Below are 22,325 nucleotides of genomic sequence, written 5' to 3'. Positions count from 1 at the left end.
TCGCAATGGCCAAAAGAGATGGCCATTGAGGTAGGTTTACTTCGTTGCAGACTCCGCCAAGTGTGGTGGACTCGCTGCTTTCGGTAGTTTGCTGGTGTCAACTGGTTCCAATTCGGAGAATAGAGCTCCAGTTTCGAATTGATTATTAGAGCATTATGGCCCATTCAAAATTCAGGCTCTTCATCTCGATATTCATGGCAGGCAAATGGTCGAATACTGATTAGCCAGTTCCATCTGCCGAGTATGTGACGCTCTCAACTACCAGTTCTGGATAGAACACTCTTTTCCTATGTACCCTATCTATGGGTACTTCTGCTAAATAGAATAACTTCTTTTGTTGGATAAAACTTAAGTTATTTAGATATGGTATTAGATTCTCCAAAGAATATTGATGTTCTTCTATACCCAGTCAAAAAAGGTATTTCAAGCCAGTTCTCAAATTGATTTGATTTTAATGGATATCAAATATCAAAAAGTCATCTAATTCCTATTGCAGATTTTTAGGTGATAAACTTAAGTGTATGCCAGGTCTCGAGTTGTCCGCCCCAGCTGTCCTTCCTTTCACGTTTTTAATTAACATAATTAAAATAAAATAAAGGCGAGCAATGGCCAAAACACCAGTTTATAAAATTAAATTAGCATGAGAACAACTTTTAGTTTTATTCATTTCTCTTTTTTAGGTAATTTTGTGTGTGTGTTTTTTTTGTTTTTTTTTTTTGTTTGTGGTTTTATTTTTGGGGGATCTTCTGTGTGAGCGTTGCTATTTAATTTGGATTTTTGTGGTTTTGTTATTTGGCTATGCTAACTGCTAACTTTGCGTCAAGTTCATCAAACACGTCTGATTAGGTGCCCGCCCGCCTCGAGTGGCAACTGGTAACTGGTTGAGTTACCAGCCCCCGAGTATTTGGGGGTTTTTGGCCAAGCCAGAGAGTCTGGTCATTTGAATGCCAAAGGCATCGCATCGCATCGCACACAGAGTGCTCTTTTCACATTTGCCGTTGGTCTTTTGGCTCTAAAAGGCAATTTATGATGAGCGCGAACAACGAATTTATGGCCGCCGGTGGATCCACAGCCGACACGGAATCAAACACCGGACTCCGACTCCGACACCGACCCACCGGCCGTTTTGATGCCAAACTGCCTGGGCTTAAATGTCAAACTAATTTAGCCAAGACACTCCATAAAAACTGGATTAATTAAAGGCGCAACGGCAGCCGCGGTCAAATTGAAGCTATTGATTGCGATCAGCTCGCAAGTTATAAACATATCTCTATCCCGATCCACACGAAAGCAAAGGCTCCCCCCAAAGAGCACAATTCACGAACTGGATGACTGATTGATTAGCTAATTAAATGACTTATTGAGCACCCACTTGATGGACTATCAGCCAGATGTATGTATACAACTTGGCTGATGGAGCGAGATTAATGTGACGGCACTGGCAGCTCTGGGATTTTTATTGTAGTTCAAGGGCAACAGAGGTGATTAAATCGAATACAGAAGTTAATTCAATACTGTAAAATGCTTTGAAATATATTTTTAAGATTACACTTTAAGTAGCCATTAGTTGGTGATCGCCTTTAATGGCTCAGGTGTGAATCACTTATAAAGAACTTTTCAAATGGCCTCACTTGATGGAGTTTTAAAGACATGCCTCGGAAATTAGTATCTTAATAACACACTTTAACGGGGGGAACAAGGAATGTATCTTTATGAGTGTGTATTTGAATACAAATTGACAAATACCTAAGAGATCTAATAATAGACTGCGTAGACTAGTTGATTGATTATCTTATTGGCGCTTATTGGCCGACATTTGTCATTCTATTGGCGTCGGCTGGCTGCGTAGATTTCTCGATTGCCTGGTAATTAGCAGACTTTGCTTATGTAATTACTTCAAATATTTTAATTAACAAGTGGCAACTAGCAGGGCGTATATCGTATCTCTTACCGGCTGCACTTGGTCAATTAAAGTCGAGTGCTCCGCAACACAAGTTGGCACATTTCCCATATGCGATCGCCAGTGAAACCCGAAAAGGAAAGGAAAGGTGTTGACCTTGTCAGCTGTGGCCAACACGCACCGCGATCGCAGCAAAAGACACATGTCTGGTCTTACCCGGTTTGCCTTCCCCCAATGAAAACAAAAGATAATGCAAATATGTCTGAAAACCCTTCGGAAGATCAGAAGCCGGTCTTAAGCAGCCTGAAAAAGTGAAAGTTAAGTCCCTAAATGATTTCATTTCAAGTTCAAGGTTGCACTTGGTCACTGGTATTTAAGCATTTTCACATTCAAAATTGATATATCCACAGATGTACATACATATATTGTTTGTATATATACATATATATATATATTTGCGCTAATTTCTTGACATTTACCGCTTTCATTCACGGGGTATTTTGTTGTTGCCACACTTGATCGCCAAAAATTATGTCCATAATTACGCTGATGTTAATCGATTTTTAAGTTGTATACCCCAACACAGTTTTTGCTCATTTTTGTGGAGCGGATTATACAACAAATATTTAACACCTTGCAGACAATGGAAGTTGGGTTTTTATCGCCGCTGGATTACTGGCTGACTCGCATTTGAATTGCTTTTCAAATCCACTCGGTAAATTAAATCGTGTAGATTCCATTCGACGGGTAATAACCCGTCCAATGTTGAAAGTCAATAAAATATCAAGTTTTAATTTATATTTTGTGCATATATATGAGTAACTGTGTGTATGTGATTTTATTCGCCTTTTTTTGCTGCCAAGCAGCCCAAAAGTTTGCATTCAAAGCACTGGCACCAACTGCATGTTATTATCTAGAGCATGAAATCCAACTGACCGCCTCACTGGCAACCAACTGAACTGCACTGAGCTGGACAAGTGGCTGGTGGCCAAGAGATTGCTTGCTGGCACCCCAGAATCCATCACATAGTAAGCCCCTCAAGACGGCTTTCCAGTGCACTGCGATCAGTTACGGGGGATTAGCATCATAGGGTATTTATAACTCTATTAGCTCTATAATTTTGTTGCTAATTTCGTATTTATAACATATTATTGTCATATGCAATCCTATCTACGATCTACGCTCTTAAGTCTCTAAATCAATTAATTATTTGAGTTAAGAGTATGCAACTTGGGAATTAACTTCTTAAGTAGATGAGTAGTAACTAGTTTATTTGTGATACGATTTCTGCAGTGACAAGAAATAAACCCAATTTAATTACATATCCATTCTCCAACATTCCACCCACAATCCGTTAAGCGCCTTCTCCCTTTCCCAGGCACCAAAACCGCCCAAATAATTCTGTCTGCACTTGCCCAATCATCACCGTTTCCGCAACTAATCTGTCTGCAGAGCATTGCAATTTACCTAAGCAGCTCCAAGCCACAGGAAAAAAAAAGCGCTGCAGCAGCCAATGAAGTCAATTACTCAATTCCCCCCCATTTTCTGGGGTACCTTGGCTGATGGCGAACAATTGGCGCTCAAAGTTGAAGTTGAATTGGCGCTGACTGCAACCGAGTCCGCCCTCTTGGCTACTGCGCGCCACTCGAATTCCAATTCAGACTAATTTTCTTGGCTTCGAGAAGAGCACACACACTCACATGTGCAATGTGGTGTGTGTGTGTGTGTGTGTTGGCCGGGTAAACAGAGTGGCGAATTTGGCCGTTTTAAAGCGAAAATCGTGAAAATTGTTCCACTTCAGCAGGTGCCAGCTATTTACAAGGAAATTTACGTCTACAAAAAAATGCTTTTAGCATTAGCACTTAGATTACGACATTCTACTTACTTAGGCCACTAAGGAAATTTGCAATAAATTTAATCAAATTTAAGTATGCTCTTCAACCACAATTAAGCCACAGAAGACAAGTTAAACTTATGTACAATAATTCTAAACAGTAGAGGAAAACAAAAGCAAAGGAAAATATATAATTATAAAGGAAATATATAAATGACCATTTGAATAAAATCACAGCTGAAAAGAAACAATATCAAACTTAATGCGAAAAATCCGCTAATTTTCGATACAATTACGGTAACTTATATGCAAATTTTGCCAACCACATTTTGGTTAACAATAGTGGCCATCACTGATCGGCGGATCACGTGCAGACGGCCTCAGCGGGGTGAGGAAGAGGGCGAGGTGGAGGGGGGTGAGAGGAAGCGGGATGAAGGGTGAGCGAGTGGGGCGACTGTCGTCGGGCGGTCGCGTTCGTTTCTTAAGTCATTCGTTTTGCCTGACACTAAACTGTTGCACTAAAGTGTTGAGTTTGTTTTGCTGGTTTGCTGGCTGCTCTGGCTGGTTGTTTGTTGTTGTTTGGCGCTTGTCGATTTTACAGCCAAGTTTGTTTTGGGCTTTGTGTATGTTTTTTTATATATACATTTTGTGCTTGTTGTTTTTCTACATTTGCCATGTAGTTGGGTCAGGTTGCAGATTCGAAAGTGGGTCAATTTATTACTGCAATGAATTGGTAACGCTGTTTCTGCCGTTTGTTGCTGCTCGCAGGGCTTTTGCTTAAATTTAATTAACTGCAATCATTTGTTTTGTCTGTTCGCTGGTCGCGGTGGGCGTGTCACTCAATTAACTCCGACAAATTCGAACACATTCGAAGACATTCCGCGGAAGAAGCTGGCTCCGTGGATGGGGGAAGGTCATTCCCCGCGGCCAATGGACCAGGAATACCCATCAGCTGGATGTGGGTTAAATGTTAGCCCGTGTACTCGGGCTAGACCCATGATGATGAGCCTCACATTGCACATTGCATAAGCCGCGTGCGCAGCCGGCAGCTGGAAAATAGTAAAATCACACTTAACAATATTTCTTCTTGTTCATTAAAGAATTTCACAACATTATTGAGCAAAATAAACAGTCACAGAAGTCTTTAGAATCGTAAGGATATAAACACTGAGAGGCTTAGAAATTTCTAGTAATGTTTAGATGTTTTTTGCTTATGGATTCTTTGGATCTATGCCTTACTAAGTTGCATGCACCAAAAAGTAATTTAATTTTGAGAGAACTTGTATAGTAACATATTTGTTTTACCCATTTAGTTTTTTTTCTGTGCACAGTCAAAAAGCAAATGGTAGAGTGCAGGCCATAAATACGGCACGGCAGAGTGCTCAAGTGCCATGTACAAGCCATTAGGGAAGACATGAACGATGCTGCGCTGCAATCCGTTTTCCTTTGGTTAATGTCTTCGATTTCAACTCGAATTTTATGTGTGAGAAATCCACCGAAATGGTAGACTGTCTGTCTGATACGCATTTTCGGTCATTCCGAACGTGTTTTATGTGCAGCCTGTGCAGATAAACCAAGGCAACAGAAGCCCATGAATTACCAATGTGGGAGTTAGCTCAACTTCCAGTTCGCAAACGACCCATTGAAGTTCCACGAATCATGAGCCATCTGCAGAAACTTCATGAAGTATTAATTGCAGCACAGCAAGACTTGAGAAGCTTTAAAGCTTATTCTTGGACCTACAGAATAATCACTATTAAAATATTATATATAAAACATTTTTCATTCAGACCATACACATTGGTACCTTAATTTGTTCAGCATTCAACACATTATTAACAAAGTGGTCAACAATTATTTTTAATTTTATCTTAATATAGTCAAAGTTTATTATAACACTGTGCAAATTAAAGGTACACTTTTTTTATTTATTTATTTTATTTATTATTTATTTATCTAAAAAAAATTTCTTTCCCATGTAAAGTTAAGCTGTCTACGCAAGGTATTTTACATAGACTTAACTTAAATTCGTAAAGCAGTTCGATAAATGATCGTGTGCTGATGTAGGTTAGAAAAGCTCTTTAAGCTTTTTCAAGCAGTGCAACCGTTGCGATCTCTTTTTGAATTTAAAAATATTTTTTATTTTGGTCGCCTCATCAAAATACATTTGGATGTTTTGGCAGTAGATAACTCGTAATGAGTTATTGAGTGTTTTTTACATTTATTTTGAATAAATGTCATGGAATTTGGAATCTTATTTTTATGAGTAATGCAAATTTCAAGGATTGTGCACAAAATTTAAAAGACGTCGCCTATTTTTCTGCATTTAAATTGTATTTATAGATAAACCTAGTCATCTTTCCAAAATGTGAAAAATGTCTTTGTGGGGGACTCCATCTAGAATTTTCATGACGACGCAGCTGAATTTTCTAGGCATTCGTTTATTGGAAAATTACCAGCTGTTTTGGCGACTGGCGCCTTCGAGTGCGATAATCAACTGAAATCCAATCCGCCTTGTGTGGCCGACCAAACCCGAGAATAAAGTAAAATCAACATATCCAAATCCAAGTCGCCAAACCGACTCGCAATAATCGGTCAATGAGTCCCATGAAAACGCACACTCAACAAAAATCAAGAGAAAACGCCTTTTTATTCAAGTATACATTTATGGTTTATAAACTAATAAATAACGCAGGCCAGGCAAAAATAGCCAGTCCAAATGGGGGAATCCAAAATGAAACCAGCTGAAAGGGGGTAGATACATAGGTGGAAAGTATTATTATTGATTTGGGGGGGAAATGCTGGAGGGATCGTGCTTATCAGGCAGTCGCGTCCTCCTCCTCCTTTCGCGAGCCCCAAAACTGTAATCGATTCCGTTTTCGCTGATTTTTCACCTTGGTACACCTAACCTCTTATAGGCTATGTCTGATCGGCTTTCGTATGCACAGACAAAGCCTAGTAGAGGCTAGATTTATAAGGAAACTGATATAACGGATATAGAACGATTGCATTTCTTTCATTTCCTTTTTATTCGTATATTTTTTTGTCGAATTTTTAACGATGAAAGCAAGGCGCTTGTGCCACTTTCTTTGCATTGCTCGGAATCTGGATTTTTTTCGTTTGCCGTCTTAATTTATTAACTTGTTGCCGCCGCATTTCGGATTTCGCATTTCGTGTTTTGCGTACTCTATTCATGTTTGATCTGCTGGCCGTTTTCGTATTTTACGTTTAATATAAAACTGCCACGTCTTTCACTCGCGACTTTCACTTTTGGGGCTCGTCAAGAGCCGAATTAATTGCAGGCCAGTCGAAAACTGATCAGCCGGCGTTTGTCGAGCGCCCAAATGGAACGAGTGCCGCCTCGCAACTGATTGCGCTGCCTATATATACAGTATATAGCAATCCGTAGAGCTAGCCAATGTTTGCCAAGAGAGCACGCCCTCAGCGGGCAGCAACAACAAGCATACAGACATGATTATGGTTTGTGCATTTAAAGTTCAAGTTCAAAGCGAGGCGGCGAGAATGCGAATTAGAATTGCTGCTCCGCCGCTCTTCTAGCCAAAAGAGCGCGGATTAGTGCGCGGAGAAGCGAGAGCAAAGAATGGAGAGTGGAGAATGGAGAGCGTGTGGCCAAGTGCACGTACACCTCGAAATAGAAGAGATCGCTATCTACACGGTGAGAATGTGGGGGTGGTTAGACCTAGTCTAAGTAGAAAGAAACTTTTTAAATAAGCTAAAATCTAAATTTTGTTGTGTTTTTATAAATAGGAATTTCTATTTAATTTCATTTATAAGTTTCACTTCTATGCTTACCTATCAGAAAATGTAAAATTGTTAAGACTTAGATGAAATCCTTCAGAAGTTTCAGAAAACTCTTTCTCGAAACATTTCTGGCTTTCGAGTAAAGCTCGCAAAATTGGTTTCTTAACCTTGACGCTATCTACGCTATCTAAAAATGTCATTGCACCCTATCTAGATATTTCCAGAGATTAGCTTTCCTATATACCAGTTAAATAGATTTTTCAGTGTATTGCTTTCTATTTCGGACCGGCCTTCTGCTCTCTTCGCTTCTCTCCGATTCTTCTCACTCTCCGAAAGTCTGAATAGAAAAAACTAGTGCTAGTTTCTCTGCTCTTTTTGTTGTGTTTGTAGTTTGGGGGGCACAAAGTAATCCATGTCAGTAGAACACTTTCGATTTTCTTTTTTTTTCGCTTTTTGCGGGCGCGTCGCGTTCCTGTTTTTTTTTAATTTTTGTGTTGCTTTTTCTGCTCTAATTGCTTGATACTATTTTTGATCGTGCTGTTGTGAATTTTTATCGTGCTTTTAATGGCCAAACTTTCACTTTGCAAGTCAGAATTGTGAATTTCACTAGAACTTTTTGGTATTGCGATTATTTTGCATGGGTCCTTGGCTATTTCTTAATTATCTTCTTTTATTTTTTGCTGCTGCCAAACGATCTTGACACTTGCACAGTTTTGGTTTTAATAAACCCGAGTACGAAGTGATTTTATGCTTTTATACTCTCGGCAGCGCAGTCGGCAGCGCAGTCGACGTCAATGGCGGCCATTGCGTGCATATATATATATATATGTATTTAAACATATATATATGTATATGTATATGTACTCGTACATATGCATATGTGCGTGAGTATGTGTGCGATCGCTTCATTTTATTATTTTGTTTGACTTTTTAATATGCGAGAAAAGTACGAAAAGTAAAGCGAACGGAACGAACGGCGGCGGAATGAGCAGTTTGCATCGCCCGATCGCCGCTTTATATATTTGCCTGATCCGTCGCCGCACACGCACACACTCTCGCAGTCACAGCCACAGACACAGACACAGTCACAGTCGCGAATATGAGTTACTTTCGGTGCGAGCATCGTTCTTTTGGGGCAGCGGCAGCACTTCTGCTCGTATGCACTCCTCGTTTTTTGTCTGTTTTGGCGACCCACTCACACACACACACACGCACACGCTGCGAGCTCTTCCTGCAGCCTGCCCCGCCCACTCCACCCGCCCCGCTCCCAACGCACATACACACGCGCACGCACACTGACGCAGATCCCCTCATTCCACAATGACGGTCAAGATCGTATATACTTATTGGGTTGCTTATTATTTACTATATACCATTAATAGTTTATGTAATAGATTTATTGTATACCCAATATCCCCGCTTTTCGTATCAAATTTGCAGTAGGGAGTAAACCGGTTTTAAGAACTCAAATACAAGTTTCTAAAAGTATGCAACAATATATTTTTCGAAATAATTTGTTCTGGTGTTTTAATTGGGTATACTCTCTGTCGAAGCGCCACTAGCATTGCGACCGCAACTGTAAGCCCCCAGACGCGTCGCTGCCGCTGCCTCTTTCTCTCCAGGCCGAGTTTTTGCCGTTGGGTGTTGTCTGCCTGGTTGTTTCGCATATTTTTTGGCATGCAACTTTTTGCTGGCCACTTTCCTCTCTCCTGGAGGGCGCAAATTAAGTTCGAGCCATTAAACCGGTCAACTGAACTAGCATGGCATCCCAAAACTTAAGATCACTTCGGATGGGGGTAAACCAGAAGAGGAGGAGGAACATCTTGATCACTTGTGGTCACTTAAACGCTTTGTGCTGGGTGTTTGTGTCCCCGAAGTTATTGACCGACTTTAGTGTAATCCGAGCACCACACTGACATTCAATGCCTTCTTCTCCGAGGAAACATGGCACCATCTGATGAATGCGCCAGATGAGCGCAAAACATAGCTGTTCGCACTTAAAGGGATTGTTTTTATCAATAATAATGAAGCTGCTGCTAAATAATCGTGATATAATACACGCAAGAGGTTGCAAAAGCTGGGGTTTCCAATTATTTATAACCCTTATTACTTACCATAATTAAACGAGTAACTATGTCACCAAACATCAAGCTGAGGCAAAAACTTCAGCATTGCACAGCTGCAATTAATCAGTTGATTGATTCTATATATATATGCTATGCTATGTGCCCATCGTCGAAATTATGCCTTGCCCCAGCACTCCGCCTACTTAAATGCAAGTATTGTTGGGTCCCGAAAAAGAAAGAATTGATAAATTAACTTGAACTCTCCATACACGCGCAGCCGTTAATTATACGCCATGTATATCAGTCGACGTTCCTGTTTTTTGCGCCTTTTCTCGGTTGTCGAGTGCTTTTCGTGCCGTATTTGTTATATGTTCTTATTGTGGCGAATGCATTGAACTCGGCTTGTTTATTTAAAAATAAAAATACAATTTGCAAAGAAATAAAACGAGCGCAAAAAGAACAAAAATCGAATCAACAAACAAAAGGAATTCTTTGTTTATGGCACTGCCAACCTGTGCTCATGTGCAGAGGCGCATAAAGAGAAGCACTTCTGGAAGGGGTTATGAAAGTTATAGCAGATCAGTAGTAAAAGTTATATATTTATAAATATATAGTTAAAGGATCTACTCTAATGATAAGATACTAATCTAAGTTATACTACAATATTATACTAATATAAGATATCCTAAGTATAAGTTGCATGCATGCGATGCTGAAGAATTCGCGTTCCTCAGAACCCCCGTTAGAATTCCCTGCTCCTCAGTGAGCGCGATTGCTATCTCTGTTGCACACGCCCACTTAGTTGCTCTACAATTGGGGGGGCGCAAATTGCAATTTCGGGTTGTTTTGGCTTTCGGTAGGCGATCTTAGAGAGCCGGGTTCGTTGGCATCGTGTAGATTTTGTTTATCAGTCGAAATACTTTGCTAACAAATTGCAGTCAATGACATTAGCCGCACAAAAAAAAAACGCGCACAAACATGCAGGGCGGATGTGGCAATCGTTCCGTCTCTTTCGCTTGCGTGGGGTGGCGGAAGAAGAGGGAAGTAGTGGGATGAAGAGGGCAAGAGGAGCGCAGGAGGAGCAACTGAGATGGCGAACAGGTCACGCAAGCGCACAACAGTTTATTCATCTCGCATCTCGCCGAAATGCGCAGCAGCGGAATCGACAAACTTTCCGAAGCCCCATCGATAAAGTGGAGATAGAAGACTGTCTTCTGCACACTTGTGCAAAGCTCCGACAACAAGAACAAGACTGTGGAGATCGAAAACAATGGCACTTTGAGAAAAATCGTTGTAATATGCGATGGTAAATATATGCTTTAATATAAGGAAAGGTTTAATTTGACTAATAAAGAATATAATTAACTATTTCTGGGATTAAGATACTAGTTAATCATTTAATTAGGTTCCGACAAACGAAAGACTTCAATTGGTTCCCTTAAGAAGAGGCATTTCTATCCTTGAACTATGATCTGATTTCTCTACGTGCAGCGAGCTCACTTTTTCGGGTTCTGTTTGTCCGGAAAACGGCGATGGTGGGGGGGAGTACGAAATGGGGGCGCTGGGGGAGTGCCGCTGCAAAATTGTTTAATTATAAAAAGTAAAATACGAATCACTTCGGCAAGTAAGAGCGGGAGAGGGAAAGAGAGAGCGAGTGAGTGAGGGACAGAGATAAAGTTTTTGTTGAAGGACACACACGGTCTTTAAAAGTGAGTAATGCACTGGAGGTTGTTGACTCTATTTGCATCCCGCTCGCTCTGCTTGCTGCCATCGTCGCCTTCGCCTTGTGTATTTTTTATTTATTTCTTCTTTTTTTTAAACTTTTTTTTATTTATTTTTATACTTATTTTGCACTGTCCACTGGGCGCGTGTGTTGTTGTTGTTTTTGTTTGCGCCGTTGCTGCCGATATTGTATTCAGTATTTGTATCTGTGTATCTGCGTATCTGTGTGTGTGTGTAAAGAATCTTTTGTTGTGCGTTTTTTTTTCGGCATTGCAAGCGTGTGTGTGTGTGTGAGTGTGTTGTGCAAAGTCAAAGTGATTAAACTTTATGCGCAATTTATTTTGCATTCACCACAACAGTAACAACAGCAACAACAAACAACAGAGCTTAGCAGCACAAAATTATTGTTTAATGCTAATTTAACACACGTCAAGTGTTGGCAGCCCAAAAACCTGGCTGACAAAATCGCGTTTACAGGTTCCGACAGTCGCGAAGTGAGATAAGCGCTGTGATAACCATACACCGCGCCGAAAATGGCCCCACTTGCCGCTAATTTCAGCCATAAAATTGCAATCGTTAAATTGCAATTTTAAAATATACTTGAAGTACAAAGTTTCAAGGAAAGTAACGAAAGGAATGCCTTCGAAAACAATGCATTTTGAACAGGGCAATGACTTGGATTCCATAATCCGTTTTTCTAGGGCATTTATTTATTTCAAGCGATTGAAATCATTCAGAATATTCAATTATTTTGCCATAGAAATGGCAAAATCGCCATGCAACATGACAAATGCCAGTGGAATTTCTGCATATTTTCCGGTCTGATTGACTCGGCGACTGTACGAGAATGTCGCACGTCAAGATGAACAGCACATGTGCCTGGATGCGGGTGCTAAACACTGCTCGTCCTCGACTCAGAAGTTAATTTCACCCTTTTGTTTGTCGGGGTTTTTTATTTTTTTTTTAAACGGGAATTGGGGAAACTGCAGTTGTGGCAGCCGCACAACATGCGGCTAAATGTTGACACCCAGCAGACGCCACAGTCAACCGCAAAAACGCAAGGCTCGGGATCTCTGAAACTCGGAAACTCTTTTCTGCCGAGGAAGAAACCTAATGAGTGGGATCATCCACTGGGGTGGACCTTGTCATGGAAGATTTCATTGTGTTGTATACATTCTCAAAAAATCAATATAACCACAAATAAGCTTTAAATTTAATTAAATATACTTTGTAGAAAAGTAGAAGGTTTCTAAAAGTAGGCAACGATATATAATATATAACATATAGCATAACTTCCTGCCACATTTTAAAAGATTTCAATTAATCGATTTATAATGATAATGCATTATAAGGTCAAGAATAACTAAATATTTTTCAACTTGAAATTATCGCTATATTTAATTAAAATTCATTTCGTGCGCACTCCATCCCAATCGCGTGCAGGCAAGGTCCAGATGGGCACAATATGGTGCTGCTCCTTCGCCTTCTGGATAACGCCGCCGGCTTCATGGCCACAGTTGCACAGTTGAGTTGCAGTTGCAGCAGTTTTTATTATATTATTTTTATTTCTACCAGCTCTGGCTGATCTGGCTGATCTCGATGTTCCTTGCTTTTGCTGTTGTTAATCGTCTTGACGGCGCAGTCACATTGTGCGTGCTGCTCCCAAGGCCAGTGCCATATTTTACACGAGTGACATCGCCGGCGAACTTCCGCCAGTGCTGCTGTTGCTGCTGCTGCTTCTTCATATAACATATATAGCATATATACCCCATTCCCATTCCCGATCCTCGTCTTTGTGCGTCAGCGCTGGCAGTGCATTTCATGGCTGTTTATATCGCTACTCCCCCACACACGCACGCACTGCCGATCGTTTAACACCCACTGTAAGTGGAACTGCAGGAACTGCAGACGAGTTCTTCGAATATCCACACGGCCAGAAAATTATATGCTATCGACAATGAGTTGATTAATAACACCCGCACGGAAAGAAAATTATATACGTCGCAGCCAAATTGATTAATGGTATTCTTAATCTCACTTTGTGTGCGCCGCTCCCCATATCGTATACGCAATTTTCGGGGTCTACTTGATCGTTAAAACAAACTAGATTGCAGGATATTGTTATTTTATAAATCACCTAGGACTTCACTTCTGTTGGGATTTCATTTTCATTTCTCAGGGATTTATTCAGCAGGTTTACATCAATATCGTTACTTTTATAACATTATTATTAGAGGTATGATATCGACTTTCTGTACCCTGTGTTTTCAGTGTTTTATCAGGTAGCAAGCGACTTCGACTCTGTTGTCAAGGAAAGGAGGGTGGGGCTCATTCAACAATCAAACTCTCAACAATAATTGTTTCTCGTTTTTATCCGTTTCTAGTTCTTGAAATTTTAGTGTCGGTAAATACATCTTTGTGTTTTCCTTACACTTTTATATTACACTTAGTTTTAAATGCACAAGTTTGAATATCTAACGATGCCGCTTAAAAGTGATTACATTATAATTTAGTAAGTAGCACCCACAGAAGCAGCACTTAAAATCCACATTTCACGACCACATCCATGTAGCTTCTTTGGCTTGGCCACATTGGGTCTGGTGATAGGCGTGGCCTGCCTGGTGATTCCTCGATTGTGGCTCTTCCTGGCGAATGTGTACAAGATGTACGTGGAGTACACTCCCATCATTTATCCCAAGGAGGATTGCCTCTCGCCGGTCTCAAAGAGCCGACTGAATCTCGTGGCACGGAAGACACTTGTCCTGGACATGGATGAGACCATGATCACGTCGTGGCTGAAGAAGACTGGCAAAAAGCCCAAGAATAAGCCGAGAATTGCGCACGACTTTAAGTTCTACTTGCCGGCCTATGAAGCCACAATCTATGTGTACAAACGGCCCTATTTGGATCATTTCCTCGATCGCGTTTCAAAGTGGTACGATCTCACGGTCTTCACAGCCGGAGCCGAGATATATGCCTCTCCGATCCTGGACTTTCTGGACAGAGGACGCGGCATCCTGAATAGTCGCCTCTACCGACAGGATTGCATTGAAGTGTATGGAACGCGGGCCAAGAGCGTACTGCTGGCTTCGCCGGACTTGGCCAATGTCTTGCTGCTGGACAACTCGAGCACGGAGTGCAGTTTCAATGCGGGCAACGCTATTCTCATCAAGTCCTATGAGATTGGCAGTCGAGATGAAGAGCTCATCAATTTGCTGCCCTTTCTGGACGCCCTGCGATTCATGAAGGATGTGCGATCTGTGCTCAAACGCTGCACTCGCTTCGAGTTTTTTAGCACAATTCTCGAGAGTGTTGCTCAGTGATATGTTGCTTATTTGTTTTTGTATATTCTATTTATTTGTTAAATTTTTGAGAGCACTGAATCACTGGCTTATCATTTTGCACATTGAGCAAAGGTCAATATGTGATCGGGATTTTTCTAAATTTACTTTCTGAAAGTATCTTTAAAGCGGAAATTTCTATGGCTCATGGATTGCTATTAAACGAGAGTATTTGGAATCCTTCGAATGTAGGAAGAGTAATTAAGCAAAAAGTGATTCAAGAATGCAGTTATAGCCGTAAGGTGTAGTAACGTCTTCGGCTTAGTCATGCCAAGTCAAGGGTCTGCTTAGTCATACTAAAAAGAGTGGAAGGCCAAGTGATTCACTGAGCAAACGACTTCGGCCAAGGCTGCTGGCGATATCAGGCCACAACTCATATTAATCAGAGGCTAGTACAATGTGCTCCACTTTATCGGCAAGCGAGTTGCGACAGTGAAAAATGAGCAAATGTCACAAGGATCATAGGGCTTGGCCCGTTCTACCATCTGCATTTCGATCTGGGTTGAAACTGAAACTGGTTTTGCTCAAAGAAAGCAAAAACACTGAGATAAATTATTTATGTGCTTATCCATTAACATTTTTAGTTCTGAAAGACACAAGAGCTTACACAAAAATATTCTTATATAGTTAAATAGATTAATTTTGGGCTTTTATCACTGTAATCGCTTCATTTCCTGCACCTTACGCCTAGGCAAGTATTTTCACTTGACTTTGTACCCAGGAGAACCAGCAATGTGGCTCTCGGGAATCGAATGCTTTTCGTGCTAATCCCTAGTCCAGCTCAGCCATTTGGGTGCGGCAATTAAGTCACCATCATCACCACCGGCGAGGAGGATCTGTTTTGCTGGCGGAAGAGGGGGGAATGGGGGGCACTGTGGCGGTGAAGGGGCTCGCGTTTCCAGCGAAGATCATTATTGTCTCGTCGCGGATGCTGAATGCTGGTTACTGGATGCTCGAATCTTGAATGTGTTTGGTGGATGCTGAAGAGCAAGACGTCGGCGGCCCCAAATAAAAAAAAAAAAAGGAAAAAAGTAAAAAAGTGAGGCAGCCACCGCGCGGCGGGGCAAACAAGTTAATGAACCTGCGTCTGGGATCCTTGGGACACTCGAGTGCGGAGTGGAGGGCAGCTCGTCCAACTAGTTTGGCCCTGGTTTTTCGGCTTTGGTCTGTTTTGAGGATCGGCCATGGCCGCGACCATCGCGCCGCGCCGCACCGAAATCTGTGGCATGAATTCCCTGGAAATGATCGAAATTTCATTTCATTGCGGTACGGCCAGCCGAAATTAAGTTCAACAGCATTCCACCGGTCAGCGACTGTCTGGACCCTGGTCTCTTGGCCAAAAACAATATCTTGGTTAGACGGGCTTAGAAGCTCTGTATATCAATGGACATTGATTCTTTGGACAGCTTACCTTTTCGGCTGCCACATTTCTTATGCATCTGTAGAAATGTAGCTTATCGATATATTTCGCAGAAATCTTTGCTTTTAAACGCTGCGTCTGGGTTACCATTTCTCTACTAGATCGGGGTCACCAAAAACTATTTTATGTTATTAAAAACATTTTGAATTCTCAGCACTTTGATAATAAATATACTTTCATAAGGAATTTCCTTACCAACAACTATTCTATTATTTGAATGAAAATTCTGTTTGCACGCAGATGGCAAAGGATTGATTTCCTGCTCTGCGACCAAGTTCCTTCATTATCCTTGGAAACGGAGTCATTGCCCTGCCGCGGCTCACATTACACAATTGCATCGGCTATCCCGATCGGACGGTGCTCAAGTTACACAGAACTCCAGTGGCCTACTTCCACTCGAGTGACCCGCAATGTCCCCGAACAATACCCTTTGTGCCCAGTCCCATGGCGGTCCAGGCAAACAGGAGCAGAAACAGGAGCAGGAGCAGTAGTTGCGTGCGGTGTGCTGCAACCCCATTATCCCGATCCTGCCCAGCCAAAGGCTGCCAAAGACAAAGAAACCCATTTTGTCGCATTCAAACAGAAATTAATGTAAAACAAAACCCAATCCAATCCAATTCCAATTCCAATCCCATCCAAGAGCTCACTGAGGCTCAGCAGCGAGGGCATTTAATTTTATTTTTATAACTGACCTCGAACTTTTGTGCAATGTGATTGAACTGCCTGACGATATCTGTGGGCCCCGCTCTGTCCGCAGTCCCTTTCCGTGCACGAGACATGCACTCGAAAAAAAATAATCAAACATAATCAGAAAAACAATTGTAGTAAAGGCCAGACTAAATCAATAAATATCTTCGTTTGTTTGCCACCTGAGCGTATACGTAATATCAGTAATCCCGACTAAGTATTTACAAGTAAAGGTAAGGGAAACTTGCATATCTTATTTATTTAAAAAATCCCTACCCGTATTTTTCTCAGTGCTGCGATGAGAACTGCAGCATTTGCATGCAGACTGCATACGGAGCTGTTGATCGCCTCCAACTCCAACTCCGATTCCGATTTAGAGAGCGATTCAGGGACTGAAAGCGAGCCTGGATGCAATCCTCGGTTGACAAACAATATGGAAATTTAACTGAGTGCGCTGAAATAAAAGGGGAAGCGAAAGCGAATCTTAAATGGCAAACAGGGACGCTTGCTGAGGGGGGCAATGAGGGGGGTGAGGGGTGGATAGTTGCAGTCGTCAGCGGGGAACGTTAAATGCATAATAAATGTGCGTTCTAGAGGTTGGGAAATAAAATGCGTGCAGCGACGTTGACGCCTTGCACTCTCAATGACCAAACACGACGATAAGAAAGGCAGAGATATAATACACTGAGCCAAATGAAACGTACATATGATAAACGCCAGTTTAGCCAGTTTCCACCTAAATGGAATGTAGAATGTTCAAATCAAAATAATAAAATAGTTGTAGTTGTGTGAAAGTATATTTGCTGCTATCTAAACTATATTTGAGTTCCAGACTTCTGCTATTTTTAAATGCAGAAAGGCGGCTGATAGCAAATCGTATTGACACTCGCCATTGAACAGAGCTAGTTCGACAACAAAGTTCTGATTGACTTTGTTTGCCGAAACAATTTCAATGTGAGAGCGCTCAAGATAATATGCGAGTAAAGTGAATACGGAGAGGGGCACCAGAGTACATCCACAAGTTCTTTATCAGAAATTGCTCTGTGGCTTTTGCTGCTGCTGTGCAAATATTTAATACACTTTTTTTTCGCTCGCCAAAAACGCGAAACAAAAGAATCAAAAAAACGCGAAAAAAAAGAGAGAAGACGAAGACGAAGAAGACAATAAATAGAAAGCAGAGGCGTTGGCAGCGAATGCCAGTCAAGCTTTAATTCCCCAAGCAACAACAATTTGGGAGCAACAAAACAGCAGCAGCAGCAGCAGCAGCGACCGCAAAAAGTGCTTAGCTGACGTCATTTGTCCTTGAATTCGTATATTTGCCGCAAGCCCAAAGCGAAATTCGCAAAATTCAATGCACTCGTCAGCTAAGCAAAAAATAAAAAAAGAGCAGATAAGATGACGAAAACACGAAATGAGAAGCGGAAAAGAGTAGTCCCATAATGTGAAATTTGCATTGGAATTGCACAATATATTCGAAACGCCAATGCAAATGGAAAGCCAAAAAATATAACTCATTATCTATGCAAATAAGGTACATAAATGAATATTTTTTTTATTTTAAACTTTTTAAATTCAAATCAAGGCGCCAAACCCAAACAGCTTCCAAGCAGTGCAGCCAAGAGTTAGTCGAGACACACTACCAAGCAGTGGCGCCGCAGTGCTGCAAAATACTTGAATTAGTGTGGTCAGCCACCATGTGTGTTCGAACGCAGCTGGTTATTTGTTGTATTCGAGACACGTTCACACTGCGTTGCACAAACCAAATAAAAAAATAAACACGCGCAGTTTTTAATAATTTTTTACTAAACAGTTTTTCTTTGATGCGTACACGGCTTGCAGGGGCGAGCAAAAACGGTGAACGCCAGGTGGGTACACAGTGCAGCCTGCACTTGGCGCCGCTTCTCCCCGCCGCCCATCTTCTCTCCACTTCTCTCCGTTTCTTGGCCTGTTTTCCTTTGCCGTTCTGCTGTTCTGGTTTTCGGTTTTTGGTTTTTATTCTTTTGGTTTTGCGTAAGTTTCGCTGGTCAGCTGCGAACTGTGAATTTATTACGGAGTTACGTTAAGTGCGAAGCGGAATATCGACCTTATCACATGGTCGATTTATCACCTGCCCTTTGAACTCGTGGCGAACGCCAACGCGAACCCAAGCGGAATCCAATTCCGGATCGCGATCCGGCCCTGAAATCTCCACGTCTGTTTGCTTATGCCCCTGATATACTAATCTCCAGAGCCCACGCGTATCTAAAGTTGACAGTCGGCCGTCGGTTGTTCCGCGCTCCGCCAGCAGTCAGTTTCGTAATTAACTTAACCCGTGTGCTTGTACGTCTTCTTTCCCGCAGAAAAGCGACGTAAATCGATAACACAACCCCCGCCCGCAGAGCCTTCAGTCCACACAACACACACTCCACACACACCACACACACACCGCACACACAGCACACACAAGCCGCAATGGGTCAGACTCTATCGGAACCGGTGACCGCCAAGGAGTCCTCGTACTGCCAGAATGCCGCCTACCGCGTGGGCAGCTCCTGCATGCAGGGGTGGCGCATCAACATGGAGGACTCGCACACCCACATCCTGTCCCTGCCGGACGATCCGGGTGCGGCCTTCTTCGCCGTCTACGATGGACACGGAGGCGCCACAGTGGCCCAGTATGCCGGCAAGCACCTGCACAAGTTCGTTCTCAAGCGGCCGGAGTACAACGACAACATCGAACAGGCGCTGCAGCAGGTGAGTCACGGCAGAGTCACTTTTAGATGGCGGGAATCGCGACATTTTTAGATCGCTGAAGGTACATAGTTGGAGTGCAAAGATCTACACAAATATATGTGTGTGCAATGCGTACATCATCGTGCTTCAAGCTACTCATTTCAACAAGAAGTTACTCATCTGGATTACTAAGTTGAGATGACGATCAGAGACAACGAACTGATGATAAGTGCTGGGATAAAAACAACGTGTTAAAACCTCAATACACTTACTATCTTTATTGGGCTTACGTTTATTAAAGTCATTTAGTTTTTAAAGATATAACGAACAGATTAACCTAAGAAGTCATCTGAAATGTAATGACATTCAATGGCACATGTTTTTAAGAGCTTAAAAATACTTTAAGCCATCTTATTTGATGCACTACTCATTTATGATGCAATTGCAGGGCTTTCTGGACATAGACTTGGTGATGCTGCGCAACAAGACATGTGGTGACCAGATGGCTGGCTCGACTGCCGTTGTGGTTTTGGTCAAAGACAACAAGCTGTATTGCGCAAACGCAGGGGACTCGCGCGCCATTGCCTGCGTAAACGGACAACTCGAAGTCCTGTCGCTGGACCACAAGCCCAACAACGAGGCGGAGTCCAAGCGGATCATCGAAGGCGGCGGCTGGGTGGAGTTCAATCGCGTCAACGGCAATCTGGCACTTTCGCGGGCCCTCGGAGATTATGTCTTCAAGCAGGAGAACAAAAGACCGGAAGATCAAATCGTCACAGGTGAGAATCACCGCATCCATTGTTCTTGTCAACCATTATCACCTTGTTTTTTGTTCTCCGTGCGCCTATATAGCCTACCCGGACGTGGAGACGCGCAAAATCATGGAAGATTGGGAATTCATCGTGCTGGCTTGCGATGGCATTTGGGATGTAATGAGCAATGCGGAAGTGCTCGAGTTCTGTCGCACGCGCATCGGCATGGGCATGTATCCGGAGGAGATCTGCGAGGAGCTGATGAACCACTGCCTGGCACCCGACTGCCAAATGGGCGGTCTCGGCGGCGACAATATGACCGTGGTGCTGGTCTGCCTGCTCCACGACCGTCCCTACAGTGATCTGATAGCCCGCTGCCGGAATGGCAGCCAGGCGACCAATGACCAAGAAGTAGCCGACGATGCGACGAAGGATGAAGTCACAAAGGATGAAGCCGAGGCGGAAACCGATACCGAAACGGAAACGCAAACCAAACCCTGCCAGAAGCAATCCAATTCCGGTCCCATGGACGATGAAATAAAGCTGGGGACGCATCTAAACAAGATGGCAGCGATCGAAAGCCACTATATCTATGATTAATTAGGGTTACTCAAATACCGCTTAGGTCAACTCTTTATACTTAACAACGCAAGTGTTCTTGGTTAAGTTTTATATACACACAACACACTATCGTACGCCACACAGTCCTTACCAAAATGTTTGCTCCGATTATTAATAATTGTTTTAATTGTAACCCCACGATGCGTGTATATACATATATGCCTTGTCTAACTATATAATTGTATGATTTACTATGTTTTGTGATGCCCGAGCAAAATGGATAAAAAAGAATTGTATTACTCGTTTAGTATTTATGTACCTAAATATACTTGTAAAAGTTGTTTGGGACTGATCTTTAAGAAATGAGTGCGAAGTTTCAAAATTAAAAATGAAGAAAATGTTTTGTAGTGCCCAAGAAAGTGGAATTTTTTGCATTTCCGACGGGGATCTTATGTATAAGCGATAAATATTATTAGTCATGCCATTAATGTACAATCCATGCAAGTAAGTTGTACTTTTTGGGACTAGTCCTGCCACTCTGGAGTCACCAGCTTGTCTGCAATCGTGTTACAATACTTTTGGGTAGCACCAAGCCGACTATCAGGAACAGCATTAGCTCCAGTTGGACTGGACTGGAGTACATGACCACCGTGGGCGGTTATCGCTTTATTGTGTTCCCTCGGTTATCTACAAAACGGCCGCTCGCTGTTGTTTCTGCTTGTTATTTACTGGCTTTTGAATTATATGAGGCGTACAATAAAATCAAAACTAAAAGTGGCCAGAGTGGGAGCTCATTTGCTTTTAACTCGCAAGTATAAATTTTATTTAAACTTTTTGCTATTTAGTCCGCCTCCTCGTCATTAACATCATCACCTAGTCATAGTCATTCATCGTCTAGTTTTACGTACAAATTGTTCAATTGTTCAGGCTTAACTATTCTAGCATAGAGACGAAATGAATTACGCTTTTTTTTTTTTTGGTTTTTTTGGTTGTTTCTCAGTGTTTGTATTTTTTTTTTTCGTTTTGTTTTATTATAATATTTTTATTTATATGTTTGCCATCATATTACACATTCAATTATGTATAACTGCTGTTGGTTTTGCTTTCGCTTGCTGCATAGAGGGATATTGTATTTCTTTATAGTTAGTTTATAGTTTAAATCATATGCAATTTTATAAACTTCTTGTTACTTTACAGTTATCAATTTCGGTACAATTACAAATTGATTATATATATATATTTATATATGTATGCATGTACTTCTCGTTATTTCATATTACATATTCTCATTTTTGTTTTTTAACAGACAGGTTTTTCTTGTTGTGTTCTATGTTCTTGTTGTTTTTTTCTTTGTTGTTTTTTTTATCGTTTTTCTAGTGATAACAATGTGCGTAAGCATTTTAGTTTAGCGTTGTTTGTTGTTTACGGTAGTACGAAATCAGGGAGTGAATCAATCCCAAAGCAACGAAACAGAAACAACTCAAAAGATCTTTCAAGGAAAGTTCAGGAATTACATCGAACGCAAAAATATAAGAAGATGGCAGTGCCAAAGAAGGTGTTTGCATGAA

At 41.7% G+C, this 22,325-nt stretch overlaps 3 protein-coding genes across 4 annotated transcripts; 2 read left to right on the top strand and 1 right to left on the bottom strand.

The window, feature by feature from the left end:
- Positions 1-6,365: 6,365 nt before the first annotated feature.
- LOC26535606 lies at positions 6,366-9,778 on the bottom strand. Of its 2 annotated transcripts, none has more exons than XM_039374262.2 (2): positions 9,611-9,778; positions 6,366-9,529 (listed from the first exon to the last, which is right to left on the bottom strand). In XM_039374262.2, exon 2 carries the CDS (start codon positions 9,173-9,175, stop codon positions 8,954-8,956), a length of 222 nt encoding a protein of 73 aa, XP_039230196.1. In that variant the 5' UTR covers positions 9,176-9,529; positions 9,611-9,778; the 3' UTR covers positions 6,366-8,953. The 2 variants fall into 2 exon arrangements, with proteins under 2 accessions (XP_039230196.1, XP_015049611.1); XM_015194125.3 differs by having other exon boundaries at positions 6,366-9,492.
- A 3,828-nt stretch (positions 9,779-13,606) lies between these two features.
- LOC6532794 (CTD nuclear envelope phosphatase 1 homolog) lies at positions 13,607-15,278 on the top strand. Its single transcript, XM_002093496.4, has 2 exons — positions 13,607-13,796; positions 13,857-15,278. The coding sequence occupies exons 1-2, from the start codon at positions 13,741-13,743 to the stop codon at positions 14,605-14,607; spliced, it is 807 nt and encodes a 268-aa protein (XP_002093532.2). The 5' UTR covers positions 13,607-13,740; the 3' UTR covers positions 14,608-15,278.
- A 3,164-nt stretch (positions 15,279-18,442) lies between these two features.
- Positions 18,443-21,176, top strand: LOC6532793 (probable protein phosphatase 2C T23F11.1). The gene is made up of 4 exons (XM_002093495.3): positions 18,443-18,597; positions 19,072-19,465; positions 19,893-20,223; positions 20,297-21,176. The coding sequence occupies exons 2-4, from the start codon at positions 19,184-19,186 to the stop codon at positions 20,794-20,796; spliced, it is 1,113 nt and encodes a 370-aa protein (XP_002093531.1). The 5' UTR covers positions 18,443-18,597; positions 19,072-19,183; the 3' UTR covers positions 20,797-21,176.
- Positions 21,177-22,325: the final 1,149 nt, after the last annotated feature.

This window comes from Drosophila yakuba, chromosome 3L (genome assembly GCF_016746365.2).
Source record: "Drosophila yakuba strain Tai18E2 chromosome 3L, Prin_Dyak_Tai18E2_2.1, whole genome shotgun sequence".
In the NCBI taxonomy this organism is placed as follows: domain Eukaryota; kingdom Metazoa; phylum Arthropoda; class Insecta; order Diptera; family Drosophilidae; genus Drosophila; species Drosophila yakuba.
The sequence above is the reverse complement of the archived record's forward strand: the minus strand, read 5'-3'. Positions and strand labels throughout refer to the sequence as shown.